This window comes from Vanellus vanellus (assembly GCF_965231255.1).
Source record: "Vanellus vanellus genome assembly, chromosome: 2".
NCBI lineage: Eukaryota > Metazoa > Chordata > Aves > Charadriiformes > Charadriidae > Vanellus > Vanellus vanellus.
The window spans coordinates 155641687-155656944 of NC_138906.1; the positions used below are offsets into that span (position 1 = coordinate 155641687).

The following is a 15258-nucleotide window of genomic DNA, read 5'->3' on the forward strand; positions in this document are numbered from 1 at the left end:
CATCTTAGGAAAGCTCTGCAGGTCAGTAACCATGCAGTTATTTTAATACAATAGCATAGTCAGTTCAGATTCCATTAGATTAATAGCAGAATCCCAGGGCAGGAATCAAATACAACCACCTTGGATTCACCATGCTGGAATGTCTTTCTGGAAATGTCTGACAGAGCAATAGAGATGCTAATCTCTTTTGAAATAAGTTTTTAATGCCTTGTAGAACAACAGTGGTCCTCAGTCTCCAACTACACAGAGAACTTTCAGTTGTAAAACAACTATAAAAATGATAATTTATGCTAAAATTTGCAAACAAGGCACTATAATAAAGCAGAATAATAATTTTGGGTATTGCTCAGTTTTGAAATTTTTAATTTTGCAATATGAAAAAAAATCCATTATTTCAATTAAGTCATTTGTGGTTAAGTTGTCCTGTTCTCCTAAAAAAGTTTGCCTGAACTCTCTCCCCCAAAAATTCTGTGTCCAAAATTAAATAATACAGTTTTAAGGCATATATAGTTTATTCATACGTAAAGTATCTGTCTAACTCCCTTACTATTGCCATTCATAAGACACATCCTTGGTTACCTTCCGTAACATTTTTTATCCCCAAGGATGCATTGGCTAGGATGTGTATGGTGAGTATGTAGCGGGATGTAGGAATAATGTTAATTTCTTTGGTTTACAATCATAGAATAGTTTGGGTTGGAAGAGACCTTTAAAGGTCATCTAGTCCAACCTCCCTTGAAACAAGCAGGGACATCTTCAACTAGATCAGGTTGCTCAGAGCTCCATCCAACCTGATAGTGAATGTTTCCAGGGATGGAGTGTCTACCACTTCTCTGGGCAACTTGTGCCAGTGTTTCACTACTTTCATTGTAAAAAAAAAAATTCTTCCTTATATCTAGTCTATATCTACCCTCTTTTAGTTTAAAGCCATCTCCCCTTGTCCTATCGCTACAGGCCCCGCTAAAAAGTTTGTCCCCATCTGTCCTATAAGCCCCCTTGATGTACTGAAAGGCCACAGTAAGGTCTCCCTGGAGACTTCTCTTCTCCAGGCTGAACAACCCCAACTCTTTCAGCCTCTCCTCACAGCAGAGGTGTTCCAGCCCCCTGATCATTTTTGTGGCCCTCCTCTGGACCTGCTCAAACAGGTCCATGTCTTTCCTGTGCTGAGGGCTCCAGAGCTGGATGTAGTACTCCAGGTACACCAGAGCAGAGTAGAAGTGCGGAATCACCTCCCTTGACCTGCTGGTCACACTTCTTTTGATGCAGCTCAGGATACAGTTGGCCTTCTGGGCTGCAAGCACACACTGTCAGCTCATGTCCAGCTCTATCCACCACTACCCCCAAGTCCTTCTTGGCAGGGCCACTTGCAACCCCTTCATCCCCTTAGCTTGTATTGATACCGGGCATTGCCCGACCTCATGAGGTTCATACAGGTCCATTTTTCGAGCCTGTCCAGGTCCCTACGGATGGCATCCCATCCCTCAGGCATCTTAATCGCATCACTCAGCTTGGTGTCATCCGCAAACTTGCTGAGGGTGCACTCAATCCCTCTATGTCATTGATGAAGGTATTGAACAGTTCTGGTCCCAATATGGACCCTTGAGGGACACCACTTGTCACCAATATCCATCTGGATATTAAGCTGTTGACCACTACCCTCTGGATGTGACTATCCAACCAATTCCTCATCCACCAGCGAGTCCAACCATCAAATCCATATCTCTCCAATTTACAGAGAAGGATATTGTGGGAGGACCATGTCAAAGGCCTTACAGACATCCAGATAGACGACATCTGTAACTCTTCCCTTCTCCACTGATGTAGTGAGTCCATCGTAGAAGGCCACAAGGTTGGTCAGGCAGGACTTGCCCTTGGTGAAGACACGCTGGCTGTCTCGAATCACCTCCCTGTCCTCCACGTGCCTTAGCATAGCTTCTAGGCCATGATCTTCCCAGGCACAGAGGTGAGGCTAACAGGTCAGTAGTTCCCACGGTCCTCCTTTCTGCCCTTTTTAAAAATGGGTGCAATGTTTTCCTTTCTCCAGTCACCGGGGACTTTCCCTGACCACCATGAGTTTTCAAATATCGCAGAGAGTGGCTTGGCAACTACATCAGCCAGTTCCCTCAGGACTCTGGGATGCATTTCGACAGGTCCCGTAGACTTCTGTATGTTCAGGTTCCTCAGGTGGTCTCAAACATGATCTTCTCTTACAGTAGGAGGGACTTTGTTCCCCTAGTCTTGCGGTCCATACACTGGAGAGGTGTGGGAAGAGAGGTTGCCAGTGAAGACTGAGGCAAAAAAGTTATTGAGTACCTCAGACTTCGCCTTGTCCATTGCTACCAGTTTGTACCGTTGTTTTGTAGAGCATCAGGCTGTAACTGTCTTGCAAGCCAAAACCTATCATCAGCTTTGTATGTGGTATATTTTATTATTCCCTCCATATGCTATATAATATTTAGAGTAGCAAAGAGCGTTATTCCTAATGGAATCACAAAAAAAAAGGCAAACACCCTTAGTACTTCAGTCTTGACAGTTTGCCCATTTTCTTTGCTCCTTCAATCCTGCTACTAAAGTGAAATAAGAGCGATTGATCCACATGAATTCCTCAGGACTCAAAAATGGTCAAAATTAGTTAATTTTTGATTAGAAGATACATCTCAGTTGGGATAAGAGAAAATAATTCAGAAACATTAAACATAAGTATAAACAGCAAAGACCCTCAAGGCTGTCTTTTAGGAAAGGGAAATTGGATATCTTACTCAAAGGTCAGACCGGATTGTAAAATGAGTGAGTCAGTCAAGCTTTTGAGTCAATTAGGCTGTTGATGTCAGATGACATAAGAGAACAATAAAAGAGTCCTCCACAAACACTCAGAGGACTAGGGAACATTGCTAGCAATACTAAGAAGGCAAAACGTGAAATGAACAAAAGTAATTTTTTACATAGTCGCACATCTTTTCTTTAGACAACTTCTAAAAATCAGTGTGTGGTCTTAAAGCAGCCAACTGTAGCATTAGCTTTAGTTATCAGAAACATTTCATAAATGGAACAAGGCAGGGTTACAGGCATAGTCTCCAAGCTACTGAATGCCTTAAGTAAGGAAAATGACTTAATAAACACTTGCATCAAATTAATTCTGAATTATGAGTTACAAATCTTCAAAAAACAGAGGGCACTTACACAGACCAGAAGAATGTGCCAGCTTTCACCCCTTGCTTGGCTGCAGTAATCCAAATCTAATGAGGAAAATATAAGAGGATTAAAGTGTGTTCAAAACTTTAATGACCATCTGAAATCAAAAGAAAATGTTTTCAAGACACGTTCTTCTACCCTGAGCCTAGAAGTGAAAATTGCGGTCTTCAGCCTGCGTTCCTAATTTGAACATAGGGAATGACAAATCTATGCAAATTCTGTAGCAGTGGATCAGCTGCTGTGCTGTAGACTTTCACCCCTAAATCTCTGTGTTGCTTTTAATGCGAAGCATTAAGATTCATGGCCAGGAATATCTTCAGTATACAATTTATTTTTCAGAAACCAGTTGTGTCTAACCTGAGCCTTTTAGAGTTCAAGTTTTGGAGGATACTCAGTTAGAAAAGAACACAGCATCAGTGTCTGCATAAACGTCCCTCTTTCCCCATATTGTTATCAGTAGCCAGAAAACATTTTGGGAAAGAGTACCCAAAAAAGGGCACAGACGAGTGATCCGGTTATACCCTGCAGAAGGCAAGGAGGGACACCTTCCTCCATCGACATTTAGGAACTTTTTGAGCTCACCTGAAGTGATTGATGGAAATGACAGAAATAATCTCCGTGAATTTTTCAAATCATTTTTTCAATCCTTCAAATCCCATATATTTTTCTGGCTATAAGTCAGTTTGTAGCAGCAAGTTCCACAACGTAGTCACACACTGCATGAGTGTATTTTCCTTTGGTTTAAACCTGCCAGTTTCACTGGGGTTAGGGTGCTGTCCTCATACTTTGAAAACAGGTTATTAATCCCGTCTGTTCCCGCTTTTACACAACATTCATGATATTCCCCTTTATTTATTCCTTTTCGAACAAGAGTAGCCCTGGTTTGTTTGATCTTTCTCTAATGAAAGCCATACCACACCCCTGGTTATCCTCAATACCCTTCTTTCTCTCCCCCTCTCCACTCTCTTTCTCTTTGCTATTCTATGAATATCTATACAAGGCAGGAGAATAAGAATGACCAAACATCAGAAAGGTCCACAGTCAAGGAAAGCAAACAGTATGAGTTTGTAGCCCTACAGAACTAAATTTCTCTTGCAAGGAACTATCCAAATTATCTCAAAACTCATTTCAAAATTGGTAATGGCTTAAAGGCCCGCATTATGTATGCAGCTAAATTATTTCTTCCCATTATTTATGCATACTGCAATTTATCTGTTTCACGAGCAGGTCAGCCAAAAGATAGTTCCCTTACTTAATAATTGCAAAAATCTTTGGCTTACTTTAAATCAAGTTTTTGAAAATACATTCAAGGCCCCTCTACCTTCCTCAAACAGGCACTTGTATGCTGTCATCTGGCCATGCACTGTTCAAATGCCAAGCCTGAATTCTTCATGCATCAGTCTTAATTGAAATAAATTTGGCAGTCTGATGAAAGATCATTTGCACACTGACGCTATAGTTAACAGCAATTAAATTTGGATATTATTATGTTATTTATGGGAAAATTAGTCATCTTTGCCTTTCCAGTGCCCTGGAAACGCCCCTTAACTTATCTCTCGTCAGCTACTCTTCCAAATCTTACTGGACTCAATCCAGTTAAATTAAAATCACAGCTATAAAAGATCATATGCTTTCATTGTATTCTAACTTTTTGGTAATGTATCCCCTTTTCCATGGAAGAATACATCCATGGTAACTCTACAAAAATGGTGGTTTTCTAAATAAATGCAGCAAGACGAGGAGCAGAGTGACCATGGATTTGCAGCCCACCCCTCTCTGTTTTCAGCTGCTTCTCCTCTAAAGTCTGATTTCAGGGTTGGTTCATATTAACATACGTTCAAGCTGCCACAAAACTGTGAGTCCCCCAAGCACCTCCCCCAGCCTCTGCAGCCCCAGTCTTCCACCAGCACTGGGGTCTACATGCTGACAGTGACCCAAGATGATGTGGCTGCAAAATAACTCCCCCAAGAACGAAAAAATCATGGAGTTTTCAGAGTTGGAAGGGACCTCTAGAGATCATCTAGTCCCACTCCCCTGCTAAAGCAGGATTGCCCAGAGCACATTACTCAGGACTGCATCCTGGCGCATCTTGAAAATCTCCAGAGAAGGGGACTCCACAGCCTCCCTGGGCAGCCTGTGCCAGTGCGCTGTCACCTGAACCATAAAGAAGTGTTTCCGTGTATTTGAACGGAACTTCCTATGTTCTAACTTGTGCCCATTGCCCCTCATCCTGTCACTGGGAACCATTGAAAAGAGCCTGGCTCCATCCTCCTTCAGCCCACCCTTTAGATACTTGTACGCCATAATAAGGTCTCCCCTCAGCCTTCTCTTCTCCAGGCTAAAGAGTCCCAGCTCTCTCAGCCTTTCCTCATAAGGGAGAAGTGACTTTGAATTTATATGGGAATTTGTTTTTTAATCGTTGAATAAGAGGAATATTGTTTTCAAATGCTTGCAGAATACTAGCCCTCACAGGATGGGACAGAAGGAGAACAGGAGAGATGAGGAAGTGGAATCAGGAACAGGAGAGAAACAGTGAACAGGACAGATGAGGAAGTGGAATCAATCCACTGATTGTGTCACTGAGCCCATTCACTGCAGTCAGAGGTGTGACTGCAATGCAAGGATGAACCTGCAATCTTGTTTGTGTCTTATAAATCAGCACAGGGCACATAACTTCAGCCTGGACCCTGTGTCTAAGGCAAGAGTTACTCCATATTCATTAGTGGTTCATGGTCTTCCCAGGTGAAAAAGGGCGCACACTTAAGGCAATTACCTTTTTCTTTGCATTGCAGATTTATTCCTACAGCAGAACCCTGTCATGGCAGAGAAAAGAGGTCAAATACAAATTCAGCCTGAGGAGTATCAGTTCCACTGCTGTTATGCTCTTTGGTCTTGATGTACTTGGAAAACCATTGTCCCTGCAGAGCTGCAGCAGATTTATTTTTCTTTGAAAGTGTTTATGTTCCTGCAAAGTTTAAATAATTTTGCAGATATCTTTGGGAAGGTACCAACAAACTAAGTCCAGGGAGTTCAGTATTTGGATTTTACCATCTGTTAACTCTAGTTTGACTTTCCAGGGTTTTGGCCTGCACAGGTCCAAGTGGTCCAGCCTGCCTGGTTGGCCAAATCAGCCCAGCCAAGGTCCAGCCTCAGCAGCTGAAGCTGTCCTGTGCTGCTCCTGACTGCTAGTGCTGCTGAAATCACCCATGACTCTGTCTATTTTAGGCAGCGATTTTAAACGTGTGCCAAAAGACGTCCTTCCTCTGGCCAAGCAAATAAAAGAGTAGTCATCTTGACAGAGGAATAATTAGGCCCTATGTGCATTGCCAAGGTACCCAGCATGCCTGCAAGAAGGTGGTAGCTATTTTTTATTCCTGTCGAGCATAGAGTGTGCTTCATGAGTGCCACGTGAAAACAGCACGAGCACCTTTCTGAAGAGGGAGTCATGCAAGCAAGTGGAGATCACTCAGAGTTGTGCATTCTCAAGTGAAGCTTCCCTGCTCCCAAGTATTTCACCTCAGGAATACAGCCATTTACATCACCATTAATTGTTTGGATGAGGACGTGTGTCTGCTGCACTTGGAACAAGCTCAACAGCTAAGACAATGATGTGTTGAAGTCAGAGACCGACAAATCAAAAGGCCCATATCTGACCACAACATCCGAGAAGTGAGTCTGAATGACTCCATCCTGACATTGCCAGGGAGAGCCTGGTTCAGCTCAAGGTTACAACAAACTACTACTGGACTTCCCTTCTCCTATTTTTTTAAGGGGAAAAAACCTCCAAAACAAAACAAACCCCAAAACCTTTGGTTTACTTAAAACCAAAATAAGAAAATTCAACATTATACCTCAAGCTGCTACTCATAACAATACATTTGCAGAGACGTCTTTAAGCACATGGAGGAACAGCAATCATCAAGGTGGAAGAATTTCTATCTATCTGCATTGAAGAAGCTTTAAGTCAAATTTCCAGCATTTTAGAATTGTGCCAGTTATTCTTGATTAATCTAGTGGTCCCAATCTCTAGCAGAAGTGCCCTTGGTTACCAGACGCTTTACTGGATAGATAAAATTAGACAACAGACCGGAGAAGCTGACAGGAGCACATAAATGTCCTTACTATCCTCACCTATAGGATAGTAACTGTAGCAGAAAAGCCCGGCAAACTGTTACTGCAGACTAATAACCAGTGAACGTCTCTCACTGTCCTTGAATTAAACTCATTGTCTTTCAAGGCAGACTACAAGTCACGCCTCTCACAGGCTAACAAGTGTCTACGCTTCGGTCGATATACAATAGAAAAAAAAAAGTTAGCAGATATGCTCTCAAACTTCTCCATCCAAAACAACTGAAATTAAGAAGGGAATAAGGGTTATTGTTGCATTTCCTTTTTGTTGGTTAGTGTCACAACCTTAAAGTTAATGAATCCTAGATGTTCCAGTACTAAGCACGTAAATGTAATGCATTATATACACTGTATAGTTGGTCTCATCTGTTCAGGTCATCAAAAAGTTTGCTGTGTTAGGCGTTGCAAGGTCAGTACCATTTGTGAGCTTATGTAATTTATTTGCCATACGTAAATAGGTTGGTTTTACCTGTTGATATGTTAGAATTTTATATTCAGCTGTGTAACTATGTCAGATGTACACCCCTGGTTTGCATTTGGTAAAAGCTTTATTGTATTGCAAGCTATATAAAGGCCATATTTCTGAATTAATTTGCTTAAGCAGAGAGGAGGGGAACAAATATTAAAAAAAAATAAAAATTAAAGATTAACAATCTGTCTTCATACCATGCCATAGGAGTTAGAGAATATATAACTTTTCCAATGCAAAAAGTTCTGTTAAATTATGGACCCACAGATTCAACCCTAGTACACTGGCAAATGTCCTGAGAAATAATACACATGCTTTTCTGTACGTATATGAAACATATCCTGTAAGTTGAATTACTGTCATTTTTGTATCCTCTGTGTTGAATGACTACATTTCTTCTCTTTTATTTATGGATAAAAATAGACTGGCTAAACAATAGTTCAGGTGGCAATGCCATATGGGACATGGAAGTCCCAAGCTCTCCCTTCTTCTGACTGCTAGACACGTTTGCGCACAGATGTTACATACAGAGTTATTCAAGATAGCTGTTGAGTTGTCTTTGAAAACCTGCACAGTAAGGGTAGCACATCCCTACTTTTAATCTTCCCTGAATAAATAAGAGCAGCAAAGGCTGCCCCGTATTTGTTGCAGCACATCATAGGTCAGGGCTGACGGAAGGACGGCTTTGAAATCCGGCCCTTGGGCCAAGTTGTGCAAACATGCTCCTGCTCGCCAACCAGGGAAGGAGATTCATGTCAAGAGCAGAGGAAGCACACATACCCGCTGCAGCAGAGAGCTAGTAGTGCATGAATGGGAAATCCCTTCCACATCCAGGCAAAGGTGGGACGGGGGAAATCACAGCATTTCCCAGGTAAACATGTACAAAATTGGTGCAAGGATGCAGAATTAATACCAAGGTTGTTCCAAATGTTACACTCCAGCACCATTAGTGCCATCTAAACACGAGGAGGAACTTCTTTCCTTTGAGGGTGGCAGAGCACTGGCACAGGCTGCCCAGAGAGGTGGTGGAGTCTCCCACTCTGGAGACATTCAAAACCTGCCTGGACGCCGTCCTGTGCAACCTGCTGTAGGTTCCCCTGCTCTGGCAGGGGGGTTGGACTAGATGATCTCCAGAGATCCCTTCCAACCCTGACCATTCTGTGATTCTGTAATTTGCAATTTGTCCTGACAACAAGGTAAAACACGGAGTAGCCCCTTCCACACTCCTTACTCTTTAACAAGACACAAATGATCTCACAGCCTTGACAACTAAGCATCAACTTCTTGCCCAGACAGAAGACTTTGGTACAAGAAGCCTATTAAATAATTAGACAGGCTCAAAGGGCCCTGTTGCTTCTTCATGGCTCAAGCTAGACAAAAATAAATACTTATAAAAAGACAATTATTGGCATGCCTCCTTCTGCTTCCCCCACCAATCAACAAAGAGATTGCAAAATGTCTTCAGGACAAAAAGGCAGATGACAGCTTTCTGCAGAGCCTGGGCTCCTCAGATGTAACAATCCTGCCAAAGCTCAGGCTGACTAGGCAAGAAAATGAAAACAAGAAGTTCTTTCTGTAATCGTTGGAGAGTAAAAAAATTAAAAAAAAATCCAATAAACAGGAGAGCAAAATGGGTTTATCCCAAAGATTGATTCAGAATGTGAAATTTAGATAAAATAAGTAATAGCCAGTTAAGATGTATAGCAATGATGCCTAGTGTCTCCAGGCATACCTTGCAGGCTGTAAAGACAGCTTCATGACATGCTGTCACTTACCTAGGAACATCATGGCCCTTTTTAAGGATTATCTCAGCAACTCAAGCTGGGCCCTTTTTGAGGATTGTATTCTCTTTAAAAGGTTAATATTGAAAGTAAATCTTCACACAAAGGACCCTAAAAAAACTCCAATACTTTTATAATTAAGACATTTCTGAAGAGAGAGGCATCTTTGAAGTCAAACTCAGATCCAAGCTGGGTTACCTTCTGAAGGACCCTCTCTGTCCCCATTAACCACAGACCAGCAGTTTTATACCTGTCATCTTCTGACCTTGGGAAGGCTAATGGATTATTTCTAAGGATCACAAAAGATCACTAAAACACCCCAATGTATTGTCTGTAGTGTAAGCTTAAAATCACTACATCAAATCAAGAGATGGAAAACTACTGGTTAATAGAAGCCGAAGGCATCTGGGGCCAAAGTGTTTAAAGTTACTTGGGATGAAAACAGAGTCTTGGTGTCAAGAAAAATGAGCACTAAACTTAGTTTCCCCCTTGGGAGCATGGGCCCTGATGCTCACCATTTTTGCGAGATGCTGTAGCGATAGGAGGAGTGGTTTTGTGGCTGTTTCCTATCAAAGACTTTGTTTTGAAAACAAGGTGGTTTTAAGCTTATATAACAAATCAAAGCTGTATACTAAATCAGAAGACTGGATTTCAGGAAGTCCCACAACCAGCCAGAACACCTCGAAACACTTCCAAGCTACCTTCTCCCCCCTTCTCCTTTTCCTAATAATCTTAAAAATAATTTTTCATAACTCCTGGTGTAGAAACATTCAGCTACTCCTCTGCCAAATCCCACTGTTGTCCATGGTAATCTGGCTGTTTCCCAGCAAGATGCTATTAGAACAATTAATTCCAAAAAAAGAAAACACACCCCGAAACCACCACATTTTAACAAAGCCAGATACAATAGGGCAGTTCCAGGAGCAAGAAAGTATTTCAGAAATTTTAAACACTGAATGGCATTCTCTTCTAGGCAGTTTTAGCTGGGGGTCCCAGACACTTTTTCTGCCTTCCTGGGCAAAAAAAATTTCCCAATTCTGTGCAAACCAAGTACCACTCTGCAATTGTTTGAGTACTCCAGTTTGAGACCCAAGACCTAAAAAGAACCAGATGAATATGTGATATGACACACAAGATTTCTGTGATATGCAGACCATATTTCTTATGAAAAAAATGCAATTCTTTTATCAAATGTGCAGTTATTCCGCATGCAGAAAGTATAATTTATATTATACTTCTGCAAGAGATCTACCACCTCCTTACCCAACCACTATATCCACTCGATCAGGTTTGCCAAACTTACAGGTTTCGCTCATATTAAATTTGTGAGGACTGAATTCTAGCCCTGCCTCTATGCATTTGTTTCCAATTCTCCAAAGAAATTTCCAGTTTATTACTTTATTTGTGTTTTTCCTTCTTAACACTTCTTCAGATCAGCTGGTTTATTTTATCGTCCTTACTTGTGTATGCAACACTCCCCCCTGTCCTCTGAGGATTTCATCCAGCGTATGGTCATCCAGTGTTGTGTAACTTTCTTGAACTGTTCTCAGCTGACATTCGTCATGACCCTTGTTTACAATCCAGAATGACTTTTATTCTCTGGAGTGGCATAGGTGTTTCTAATGGATGGGAGTGGGAATTACCAATATTTCCCACTCAACACGCCAGGTGATGAAGTATTTAGACTTATACTTTACTTTAAAAACATCATAGTTTAAAAATAGAGAAATTTGTACAGTCCCCAAAAGTTAGTTCCCCAGTAACTCCTACCTAATTGTGATTAAGGTAAGATGCACAATTAAATTTGCAATGCATAATTAAACTACAGCTGCTTTACAAGTTGTCACACAGCAGCTGAACCGCAATATTGTCTACGAGCTCGATGCCTGATTGCAGCAGGCACGGTTTGTTGGCTGCATGGCTCTGGCTGTAGCTGAGATGGAGGAAGAGGTTACCCGCTGCCGCCCTTTCACTGCTCCTAGTTTTGATCCTGCTTCTGCGCTCACATTGAGGGGGATAACCGCCAGGCACGTTCCTCACCCTCTCCGCTGCACACAACCCATGCTAACAGCTAAGCCGGGTCATAGCTGGGCGAGGGAGTAACTACGCTCAATGTTACACTGACAAATTTTACAAGAGCACAAATACCTCATTCTGGCTCAGCTACAGCCAGACACATCTGTCTGTCAAACATCTGCCTGCAGCTCTAAATTCTCGTCTCGCATTTGTTGCGGACTAAACCCACATGCAGACAAATAACACACACACTCACTAAGCCTAAAACCATTTGAGTAACTTCCTTTAGTCTCTTGGGATATTTCCGTCTTAAGAGATTTGGGGGATGACACTGATCACTTTAGCAAACAGCAATGATAGATTATTATGTTCCCAAATGCCTTCCAATTTCCCCACCTCTACCATCCCGCTCCTTTTTGAGGTTAACTGGTCAGGGAGCTTTTGAACTATAGTTTCCCAAGCAATCAGTGCAATGCAATGTGCATGCACCTTTGCTGCTTGCATGTAAAACTTATTAGTTTAATTTATACCCACTTTTATTGGCAAAACAAGCCACCACAGCATGCACTAAGAGGGGAAAGTGCAGCAGAAGTAAGGGGACCTTCTTGGCTGTTATAAGACAGAATACTTTGAAGGAGGCCATTTCCTTGCCCAGAATAAGGATTCAGAGCTACAGAAACCAACAAGTCCAATGCTAATCTAAGAGAGAGGACCTAGTTCAACCACTGCTGCTGTGCTCAGGGCAATTAATTCACAAACTTCTACAGCCTCTGCAGCAATTCAGGTAACAGCGATCGCTTGTGGACTTAACAAATGATAATTATGAAGCTGTGCCGTGCTACTCTGACAGAACATTAATACTAAAACTGCCACAAGAACATTACCAGGAGAAAAACCTGAGAAACCCATAATGAAAAGGAAACATTATGCCAAGGTGACAAAAATATAGTAATTCGTGTTAAACTGCTGCCTAAGTGAGGTTTTTTTCCTGGCCACATCTAATTTATACTTATCAATGCAAGCACCTTTCCATAATCAATGGCTTTATTATTCTGAAAAGCCAAAGCCAACTCAAAACGTTACATTAAATTGATAGACACAGGGCCAGCCAGGGGGAGATTAGGTACAAATTGTTCACAGATGTATTTTTTTAATTATTATTGTTGGCTATGTTCCACAGCACAGAGGGAGGGGAGGAAAGGGAGGAGGGAATCTGAAACTTACCGGTTGACCTCCCCACCATCTGTGATTGAATTTCTCTCGCCCTCGAAGACTGAAGCTGGCATCAAACACTGGGTCATACATCGAATTGCCAACGATTCCATGGGATTCAGGATAAAGCCCCTTCGTGCAGAAGTAGATTAATTAGTAAAACCCTAATGCACACCAATCCAGTTCTTCATGGCTATATGCAAATACCACTAGATTATTTTAAAATAGGTATCTTTGTAACTGCACACCAGAAAATGTTGTAACTTTAAGATAAGCACATTTAAAACTGGCTGTAGTAATGAAAGCAGTAGGAGATGATTGAATTGTGCTAAAAAGCACAAAAACTCCTGTTACTTGATACTTTGAAGTATTTTCACACTGTTTAAAAGTTAGTTTGAGGCCATCTAAAGAAAGCAAAAATTTATGAAAAGAAGATTGATTTGAACTTTCAGTTCCTCTTCATGAATTCCCTTTCTAGAAACAGTAATTCATTCTCTGGTTCCATGAGTAACACTTAACATTTCCATTTTATAATGTTTTATCTCTACCAGAGCCTCTGTGAGATAAAGAGTTATTTCCAAGAAAAAAAATGAGGCAAGTCCCTCAAAGCCATGGCCTTATATCACAGTTTGTCCAGCAGCAAAGGCAATGTAAGAGGTTTCTGCTTTTCTCCCTTTCTCTTGGCTCTCTCCCATCCCCAGCTATTCGTTTCTCCGTCCCCTCCTTTCTCTTCCCATCTAACATTTGTGGAGAGGCTGCATTAAAAAAAAGAGGAGGAAAAAAAATGCAGCTGCAGGTAGGAAGTCCCTTAGCCCAGTTTTGGAAGCACTGTCACCGTCACACAGGAGTGTTTGCATCCCAGGGTGGGGACAGCCTGGCCGCCAGCCATGCCACCAGAGTGCCAAAGTGATGGTTCGTTTTACTGCAGGGCCAACGCAGCATCCAGACACAGTCAGCAGCTGTAAATTGTAAGTCAGCTGCTAAGTCAGCCCCACTGACTTCAACTACTCCAATGAAGGAACAACTGCTGGTTGTATTCTGGGTAGGAATTTCAGGGGTGTTTTTTTCCCCCTAGAAAAACTCTGACCTGTAATTACACAGCAGTACAAATAACTGTGAAAGCGCAGGAAAGCTGTAACACGGTGTATAGTGGTGAGATAAAGTGTATCTCAGAACTTCAAAATACTGAAGAAAATACTTAACCTAACCGAAGGCCAAAAAGGCTGGACAGTGAAGCAGTTTTATTAAAAAAAAAAAACAAAAAAAACCCAACCAAACAACAAAATACTTGCTTCCCACAACCCACATTTCTACTGCAATGCAACATTTTATCATCAAAAAGTCCTTCGCAGCGACTTACAGTAGCAAGGGTGTACAAGTTGGGGAAAGTTTTTGTAGGGTAGACAGGTCTCATGTAAGGAGAATGTGTTCCACAAGATCCTGAAAAATCAATAGGGCACACAAACATTAGGAAGTGAAGCTCTCAGACATAGAAAACAAACACAGAGGAAGTAATTTGCTGTGACTCAAAATGCTGCAGAAATTGGTTAAATTTTAACCAATTTAAATGAACTTTCTGCTGCTTAACATTGGCAGGGCTTCCCGTGAGACAGTAGTAAATCCACTCACGCGCTCTTTGTACCTCACAATAAACAACTGAAATAACGCAGCTAGAGGACTACAGAACCACCTACATTTCCATAGTGTTTTCCTTTCCGAGCTAGCCTCCTTCCAGAGGCAAGAGTCATTGGAAGTATCTTGCTAAGTAAAACAACATGGGAAAACGCAGGCTAATTTTAAGGGACAAATATACTAAAGCTGCAGTTTCACAATGGGCTTTGGCCACAGCTCCCCAGATGGCTACACAAATACGAGGGTCAGCGCACACACACAGGGGAAAAAAAAAGAACAACCAACAAACAAACACCTTTCAAGGGTATGGACACACACGCAAACTACCATGCTGTACTGAGAAGCTCAAATACGAGTTGCGTCCAGTACTCCACAAACCCAGGTGGCTGCCCGCTCCCCCAGAGGTGAGTGCAGGGCTGCTCATCGCTGGGGCACGTCCCCAGCCAGTTAGCACACGTTCACCGCAGCTCCTGAACCACTTGCCGCTATCTTCAACATCAAGTGAATCAAGTGGAAAATTTTGTGGGCATCTCCCAAATAGCCTATAAGAGTGCATGATACAAATCACGTACTGAAGATGACCATACGAAGGTCACCAATTCTGAGCAGCGTTCCCCAAAGCAGCAGCTCTCTCCCCACTCTCTCCCCACGGGTGCTGCTTTAGCCAGGGTGCTTTCAAGCCGCCAGTTGATACCATCTAAACCAAAGGGAAATTCTGCCATTTCCCTTGCATGGAAAAAAAGACTTAATCTTTATTAGACCTTTCCATCAGAGGAACACAGCACTTCTACCTGCCAGCTCCACGCTGAATTCTGTTGCTCAATGAAC

General features: G+C 42.0%; 1 protein-coding gene across 1 annotated transcript in view; it reads right to left on the reverse strand.

The window, feature by feature from the left end:
- Positions 1–15258, reverse strand: part of ENPP2 (ectonucleotide pyrophosphatase/phosphodiesterase 2) — a gene marked incomplete at its 5' end in the record, with an annotated part of 60437 nt that overhangs the window by 33037 nt on the left and 12142 nt on the right. Inside the window, 3 exons of the mRNA XM_082499432.1 lie at positions 3181–3236; positions 12811–12930; positions 14159–14238. Coding sequence (XP_082355558.1) covers positions 3181–3236; positions 12811–12930; positions 14159–14238 — 256 coding nt within the window. The remainder of the gene's footprint in view (positions 1–3180; positions 3237–12810; positions 12931–14158; positions 14239–15258) is intronic.